Raw genomic sequence first — 8,603 nt, forward strand, 5'->3', positions numbered from 1 at the left:
CCAAATTCGGTCATGTGAGGGGATCGATCCCAAACAAAGCCAACATGTTCATCAATCCAAAATCTGGGAGACGTGGAAGAGAGAAAGACACAGCAGCTGACCTCTGCTCTTTGTGGAACCCTAATTCTACATAGGGAAACAGAGGCTTTGCGTAGTAAATGCTGGGAATGTGTTTTTTGTCTTTTAACCACCTATTTTATTGTCTTTGATCTTTTTTGTTGGTGTCTGACTAAGAAACCTAGTTAAGTGGTGGAAGAAAGAGTCACACACCTTTTCATGCTTTGAAAGTAGTATTTAGGGACGTGAGTTCAGAAATCAGTAACCCTGATCTATATCCTGGCTTTGAGCCCCCCTTTTTTTTTCTGTGAAACCCTGGGCAAATCACTTAGTTTCTCCTAAGACTCAGTTCCTCTTCCATAAAATGGGTCTAGGCAAATGTGCACGAGAGACTCTCAGTAACCGTGAGCTCTAATAATGACTATGATTGTGAATGTTGCAAGGGGAGACCTCAAGGAGATGTCATGTGTTTATCGTTCCCTCTATGCACCCTGAGTGTCATCTCATTTGTTTCTATCGATCAGTAGATGGATGGAAGTGCAGTCGGAGACCATCCCCTTCTCCACACGCATCTGTCTTCTCCTTTCTCTGTCTAGCCATGTGTTACTCTGTTAACGTCATACTTACTCATTTCCTGGGTCAAAACAGAAACAGGGAACCAGAGCCTTTCAAATGGAAGGAACTGAAAAGCCGTATTTTCCATTCTGTCATTTTATAGATAAAGAAACAGAAGCTGAGGAAGAGTTTGTCCTAGGCCATTGCCCAGGAATCAGTGAGAACAAAGTTCTCCCCGTGGTATGTTGAGGTAGCATTGTGAAGTGGGTTGGGCATATAGAACTGTTGACGTGATTGCGTTTGTGGGTTTAACTACTGCTTCTCTCCATAGGGACACCGTTCTTCCATGGCTCAGGACACACCCCTGAGTCAAGCCAACAGGAAATCTTTCTGGTGGGTATTTGGGTCACTTTTCAAAACTAAAGATGGCAGCTCATTACAATCTGGTTATATATATATTTTTCCTTTGTATTCTGGGTTTTTCATGGTTTAGTTCTCTCTAAAGAGGGCAGACTTTTAAGAAGACTCTCCTTGCCTGTGTGCTGTTTTCACCGTCCAGCTTCCTGGCGTGGACCTATACCCAAGGACCCTGAGAAAAGACACAGATGAGCATGGCAAGTGTCCGTTGCAAGCTGGCCCGTTACCTGGAGGATCTGGAGGATGCAGACTTTAAGAAGTTCAAGATGCACTTACAAGACTATCCTTCTCAGAAGGGGTGCAGCCCACTCCCTCGGAGTCAGACAGAGAAAGCCGACCACATGGATCTGGCCACTCTGATGATTGACTTCAACGGTGAGGAGAAGGCATGGGCCATGGCAGTGTGGATTTTTGCTGCAATCAACAGGAGAGACCTTTATGAGAAAGCTAAGAGGGATGAACCAGAGTGGGGTGAGTGGAAGGAAGACAGCATTTTTTACAAAATTGTGATAAAATACATATAACATAAAATTACCATTTAAGCCATTTCTAAGCAGTGTTAGGCACATCCATGTTGTGCAATCAGTCTCCACAACTTTTCTACATCTTGCAAAACTCTGTACCCACCAAACACCAATTCCTTGTTCCCCTTCCCCTCCGCCCCTGGAACCACCACCTTCTGTCTCTACGACTTTGACTACTCTTGGTACTTCTTACAAACTGCATCATAAAATATTTGTCTGTTTGTGTCTGGCTTACTTTATGTAGTATAAAGTCCTCGAGCCTCTTCCATGTTGTCACATGTGACATGATATCATTCCTTTTTAAGGTAGAATGATATGTCATGGTATGTGTATACCACATTTTGTTCATCTATTCATCCATCAGTGGATATTCAGATTGCTTCTAGCTTATTGTGAATAATGCTGCTAGGAACATGAGGGTACGAACCTCTTTGAGACCCTGCTTTCAGTTCTTTTGGGTATATGTTCAGAAGTGGAATTATTGTATTATATAGTAATGCTAGGTTTCATTCTTTGAGGAACCACCATAATGTTTTCCATAGTGGCTGCCCCATTTTGCACTCCCATCAACAGTGTACAAGGGCTCTATTTTTTCATCATCCCCACCAATGTTTATTTTTTTTTGTTTTGATAGTAGTTATTCTAATGGGTGTGAGATGATATCTCATTGTGGTTTTGATTTGCCTTTCCCTACTGACTACTGATACTGAATGATTTTTCATGTGCTTGTTCACCATTTGTTTATCTTTGGAGAAATGTCTATTCAACCTTTCCCCCATATTTTAATTGGGTTGTTTGTTTTGTTGTTGTTGACTTGTAAGGGTTCTTTATATGTCCTGGATACTAACACTTTATCAGATATATGATCTGCAAATATTTTCTCCCATTCCATGGATTGCCGTTCCACTCTGTTGATGGTATCCTTTGATTCAATGAAATTAGTATGTTTGTTTTTTAATAATTCCTTCTATCACCTTGGCTCTATCCTCTTTCTTCCTCTCATGATAGCGCTATGAGAAGTTGGAGGAAAGAAGTTTGCTTTTTTCTAGCTTCTTTAAAAATGCAAGTCAGGGCTCGTCTACCCCTAGGAACTGTGGACATGTTGGAGGTGAAGTTTTTTGCTTCCTGGCTTGGTGTTCTGGCCAAGGGAAGAGCACAAGCAAGGGCTCAGAGGAATCTAGAAAATCACAGGATGATGATGTTGAGCTGGTGGAAAGGAGGTATAAAAATGAATCAGCAGATCAGGAGAAGCATGGTGAGTGGGGCAGCAATATGGGTGAAATGAGGGAGAGAAACGTGACATGGGCGCATGAGACAGGGGTGCACAGCAGTGGGAGGTTATAAACAAATTACATATAATAACACAATTATAATTGTGTCAGTACTTACGTACTCACGAAGCAAATTAAAGTGTAATAATCACAGTTACAGAAGTAGTTTACTAAGCAGTTTTTATGGATTTTGGTCATTCCTCATAAAATCTCCATGAGGCTGGCTTTTTTTTTTTTTTTTGTAGGCTGTACACCCCAATGTAGGGCTTGAACTTGCAACCTCTAGATCAAGAATTGCATGCTCTGCCGACTGCCCAGCCAGGCACTTTCAGATGAACTTTCAATTTCATTACTAAATGAAATATGCCAGTCACAAAAAGACAAAGGCAGTATGATTCCGTTTGTAAGAGGTACTAGAGTAGATAAATTTATAGAGACAGGAAGTGGTTGCCAAGGGCTTCAGGCCGTGCGGACTGTGGAATTGTTGTTTAACGGCCATGGAGTTTCAGTTTTGCAAATAAAAGATAGTTCTGGAGATTGATCAACAATGTGAAGTGAGCCTGAAAGAGGTTCTGGTTGCCCGTAGCTCTGTTTCAGTCACAGAGCCAAGGCCTGGATTCAGTGCTGGGTGTGTCTTTGGCTGGAGTCTGGCTCTTAACCGCTGTGCTATTTTGGCTTCTGTACCTGGGCTGTGAGGTGGAAGAATTATACCTAGGGTTCGAGGTTTGTTTGTTCTTTGCTGGGGAGGACCAGGTTGTAGGGTTTTAGATAAGAATTAAGTCACGGTTTTGGTTTGAGTCAATGTTTAGATTTTGTTTTGTGATTGGGTTACCAATAACATTTGCATTCAGAATGAGTAGACGCCTACCAGGAGTCCTTTATGTTGCTCTTGGGTTCATCTGCTAAATGTTTCCCCTGGTGCTTAGCACTTGCTCTGTTGTACCTAACTGAAGCGCCTCTTCATTGGGATGTGTAATTTAGTGACTCTTTAGATCTGTAATTCTCAACTGTAGATGCATGTTGGAGCTTTCAAAATATAATGGTGCTGGTCCCCACCTCAGATAAACTGAAAAATAATCACTGGGGGTGGAGCTTTTTTAAAGCTTCCTAGGTGAATCTCGAGTCAGCTGGGGATTGTGAACCACTGAATTCGACAAACCAGCTTGGTGATTCTCAATCATGAAAACCCAGAATGTGGGTACAATTAATTTCAGGCATTTGGGGGCAGGGGAGGAGAATCCTGCTGGCCCATAGCCATCTGGGGGTATTTAGACATTTAGTGTGGGGATGGCCTCAAAACCAGGGCACCAGGGGGAGTCTGCCAAAGACAAACAAGGATAAGAGAAGCCTTGCCTGTCTCATGTGTTCGCCGATTGATTTCTGGGCCTGGGAGAGATCCTGAGACTGGATACAGTGGGGACACAATGCTAGCTGTGTGAGTGACAGTGACATACAGTACTTTGAAATTAGGAGTGCAAAAATGCCACAAACTGGATGTTCAACTGTACACCTGTCATCCACAGCTCTGGCATGGGGGCATGTTTGGGAGATGTCTGAGATAGGTGACTTTGAGCTGTGCCAGGTGTTGAGTACTGGGTCTCAATTACATCACCTTAGTCAGGAGTCCCGGTTTTTAACTTTGTATTTCCTTTTCCTTCTCCCCCCCCTGCCAGATAATGCACATGTGGTATGCCGGGAAGAAAGCCTTGAAGAGGAGTGGATGGGTTTATTAGGGTACCTGTCCAGAATCTCTATTTGTAAAAAAAAGAAAGGTAAGCAGTGGGGGTAGTGCTTCCTGTTGGGTTTGGAAACCCAGGTATAGAGCCTGGGAAGCTTGATCATTCTGTATGTTCCTCCACCTTGGGGGGCAAAGGCCCACTTCAGGAAATCCACTATGGCTAAAGGAACAGACCAGTGTTCACATGGCTCCTTGTAGTCACAGAACCAAGGGAAGGTGATTGAGGGTCTCAGGTTCTAAAAGGTATGGGCTACAGACTACCTAAAGGAATACGATTGAATATAAAGGATTTTCTGGCAGGTCACAGTGCCTCTGGCACTTTGCTATTCTCCTGTTCAACTGTGTATAGGAAGATTCTGACATTCTAGATTTTCTGGGACTGTCCATACCCACGCAGTGAAGAGAATCTGCACCTCCCTTTGCTTAGCTCTCTGGTCATCACTCCCTGTGGACTATAGACCCTTGTCGATAGCTCGTGTGTGCTTGGACTTCTCCCAAAGTTTACTTTTCTGTCTTTGCTCCAGATTACTGTAAGAAGTACAAAAAACACGTGAGGAGCAGATTCCAGTGTATTAAAGACAGGAATGCCCGTCTGGGTGAGAGCGTGAACCTCAATAAACGCTACACGAGGCTGCGTCTTGTCAAGGAACACCAGAGCCAGCAGGAGAGGGAGCATGAGCTCCTGGCCATTGGCAGGACTTCAGCCAAGACGCTGGACAGCCCCATGAGTTCCCTGAGTATGGAATTGCTGTTTGAGCCTGACGACCAACACTCGGAGCCTGTTCACACAGTGGTATTCCAGGGAGCAGCAGGCATTGGGAAAACCATACTGGCCAGGAAGATCATGTTGGACTGGGCATCAGAGAAGATTTACCGGGACAGGTTTGACTATTTGTTTTATATCCACTGTCGGGAGGTGAGCCTTGGGACACGGAGGAGCCTGGGAGACCTGATCGTCAGCTGCTGCCCTGACCCAAACCCACCCATATACAAGATTGTGAGCAAGCCTTCCAGGATTCTCTTCCTCATGGATGGCTTCGATGAGCTGCAGGGCGCCTTCGATGAGCACACGGAGGCTCTCTGCACAAACTGGCAGAAGGTGGAGCGAGGAGACATTCTCCTGAGCAGCCTCATCAGAAAGAGGCTACTTCCTGAGGCCTCTTTACTCATCACCACAAGACCTGTGGCCCTGGAGAAACTGCAGCATTTGCTGGACCGTCCCCGTCATGTGGAGATCCTGGGTTTCTCAGAGGCCAAAAGAAAGGAATATTTCTTCAAGTATTTCTCTGATGAGCAACAAGCCACAGAGGCCTTCAGGCTGATTCAGGAGAATGAGATCCTTTTTACGATGTGCTTTATCCCCTTGGTCTGCTGGATTGTGTGTACTGGGTTGAAGCAGCAGATGGACAGCGGCAAGAGTCTTGCCCAGACATCTAAGACCACCACTGCAGTGTATGTCTTCTTCCTCTCCAGTTTGTTGCAATCCCGCGGAGAGAACCAAAAGCACCAAGTCTCTGCCAACATCCGGGGTCTCTGCTCGTTGGCTGCAGATGGAATCTGGAACCAGAAAATCCTGTTTGAGGAGTGTGACCTTAGGAATCATGGCCTTCAGAGGGCCGATGTGTCTGCTTTCTTGAGGATGAACCTATTCCAAAAGGAAGTGGACTGTGAGAAATTCTACAGCTTCATCCACATGACTTTCCAGGAGTTCTTTGCTGCCATGTACTACCTGCTGGAAGAGGGGGAACAGGGAGGGATGAGGAACCTGCCACGGAGTAGTTCCAAGCTTCCCAACCGAGATGTGACCGTCCTTCTTGAAAACTATGGCAAATTTGAAAAGGGGTATCTGATTTTTGTTGTCCGTTTCCTCTTTGGCCTTGTAAACCAGGAGAGAACCTCCTACTTGGAGAAGAAACTGAGTTGCAAGATCTCGCAGCAAATCAGGCTGGAGCTGCTGAAATGGATTAAAGAGAAAGCCGAGGCCAAGAATCTGCAGATCCAGCCCAGCCAGCTGGAGTTGTTCTACTGTTTGTATGAGATGCAAGAGGAGGACTTTGTGCAAAAGGCCATGGGCCATTTCCCCAAAATTGAGATCAGTCTCTCTACCAGAATGGATCATGTGGTTTCTTCCTTTTGTATCGAGAACTGTCACAGTGTGGAATCACTTTCACTGAGGCTGCTTCACAACTCCCCGAAGGAAGAGGAGGATGAGGAGGAGGAAGAGGAAGGGCAACACTCTGAGGTGGATCACTATGTCCGCCTAGATCCTCATGCTGCCTATACTCACCGGTAAGACAATTTGGTTTCGGGCAGATAATGGAATGGTAGTGTTGCCCTCTGCTTTCTAGCCACCTTTCTCTGGGCACTTGCTTTCTCTGCCTGCTTCTCAACTGTCTTTAAAATGTGGTTGCCACAGCTCCATAATAATGCCACCATCATCCATTTCTACCAGACTCCTTCAGTGGCAGAGATTGACTAATAGAGGAAAGGGAGGTGGACAAATGGATGAGAAAAAAGCCAATGAAGAAAATAAGCAAATGTTTGGTGGATGCCAAGTCAGTGCAAGGTATTTTGTGGGGTAGAGAGTTGAACAGAAATGTTGTAAACTCAAATTGCTTGCAATCTACTTGGGGTTCAAGGAGCAAAACAACCCCAGTGACTGTCTCAGGAACACAGAGGACAGAAGGCCTTTAGTGCTGGGTGCTGGGGGGAGGTTTCTCAGAGGAGTGAGGTGGGGAGCATGCCTTGAAGGACTGGTTGGATGTGGGTGAGTGCAGGAGAAGGTAAAGGGATTTTGGCAGTAGGGTCTGATGTCTGAGGAACAGTGTACATAGGAGACTATGCTGAGGGATGCGGCTTCATTGGAACAGATAGAATGAGGGGAAAGTGAGAGAAATAGGGCTGGGAAGGAGAGGGTGCTTTTAAGCTCCTGCATTATGTTTATAACCAGGAAGTCACCAACAGCACCCTCTTTGGGGTCTGTTCACCAGTGTTGCAGGAGATTGGAAGACAGTTGCTGTGTTAGGACAGCAAAGCAGTTCAGTTACCTGGCCTCTGAAGTCCCTGCTTGGGAACTACCACGGTGGGAGGGTGGATGCTCTGTGAACGCTTGGGTTTAACGTGCAGAGAAAGCACTTGATACGGGACAAAATAAAGGAGAAAGGGGACTGGCCCTTCCACCAGGAATAATGAATTTTCAGCTCCCTCTCTCACCGTAGGCACCACTAGCAGGATGACCTTTTTATTTATCATTTGGTCATCAAGGAGCATCCTCTGGGGCTTCAGTGGTGGCTAAGACCCAGGCCCTGCTCATAGCAACTTAAGGTTCAGTTGTGGGGACAGCTGGGAAACAAGGACAGACAGTAGAGAGGGATGGGCTATGGCAAGAACACCTATAGAATGTTCCAGAAGCACATGGTGGGGAGCCCTTGACCAGCTGGACTCTGAGAGATGGAGCATGAGAAACCTGAGTGTGGTCAAGGGGCAGCTTGAACCGAGGGAACAGTGGGTTCAGAGGGCAGAGGCTGGGGAAGCAGGTATATCCCTATGATGAAGTTCAGAATAGCTGGAGAGGGTGAGAGAAAGAGGGAAGGAGGCACACCTGCTCCTTAGGGCCCTAAAAACTATGCCAAGAAGAAACCTGACCAAGATCACACAGCTGTGAAGAAGGCTTGTATAGACTTGGACTAAAACTCCTGATGAAAAGCCTGACGCCCATCTCATTAGATGACAGTTACCTTCTTCTGAGGGCAGGAGCTTGCTTTGTGTGTTCCAGAACCTTCTGAAGACCAGCAGCATGGGCATCCACCCCATGCTTGTTCGGAGTGCAGAATGGCAGGCCCAATCCTAGACACACAGTCAGAATCTGCATTTTAACAAGAGCTGCACGTTGGAACCATGTGGAAGTCTTAAAACTATCGATATACTTGGTCCCGCCTCAGAGATTCTGACTTTAGTCCTATGGTGTGGCCTGGCCTCAGGATTTTTGAGAGCATTGCTGATGCTATTATGCAGCCAATGTGAGATCTGGATCTCACAATG

At 45.8% G+C, this 8,603-nt stretch overlaps 1 protein-coding gene across 1 annotated transcript in view; it reads left to right on the plus strand.

Annotated features, from left to right (window-relative positions):
• The first annotated feature begins 962 nt into the window (after positions 1-962).
• The window catches only part of NLRP3 (NLR family pyrin domain containing 3), a 46,626-nt gene continuing 38,985 nt past the window's right edge, over positions 963-8,603 (plus strand). Inside the window, exons 1-5 of the mRNA XM_021689895.1 lie at positions 963-1,005; positions 1,172-1,500; positions 3,265-3,270; positions 4,498-4,596; positions 5,087-6,851. Of these exons, the coding sequence (XP_021545570.1) occupies positions 1,218-1,500; positions 3,265-3,270; positions 4,498-4,596; positions 5,087-6,851 (2,153 nt within the window). The 5' untranslated portion in view covers positions 963-1,005; positions 1,172-1,217. The remainder of the gene's footprint in view (positions 1,006-1,171; positions 1,501-3,264; positions 3,271-4,497; positions 4,597-5,086; positions 6,852-8,603) is intronic.

The sequence above is a fragment of the Neomonachus schauinslandi genome, chromosome 7, assembly GCF_002201575.2.
Source record: "Neomonachus schauinslandi chromosome 7, ASM220157v2, whole genome shotgun sequence".
NCBI classification, from domain to species: domain Eukaryota; kingdom Metazoa; phylum Chordata; class Mammalia; order Carnivora; family Phocidae; genus Neomonachus; species Neomonachus schauinslandi.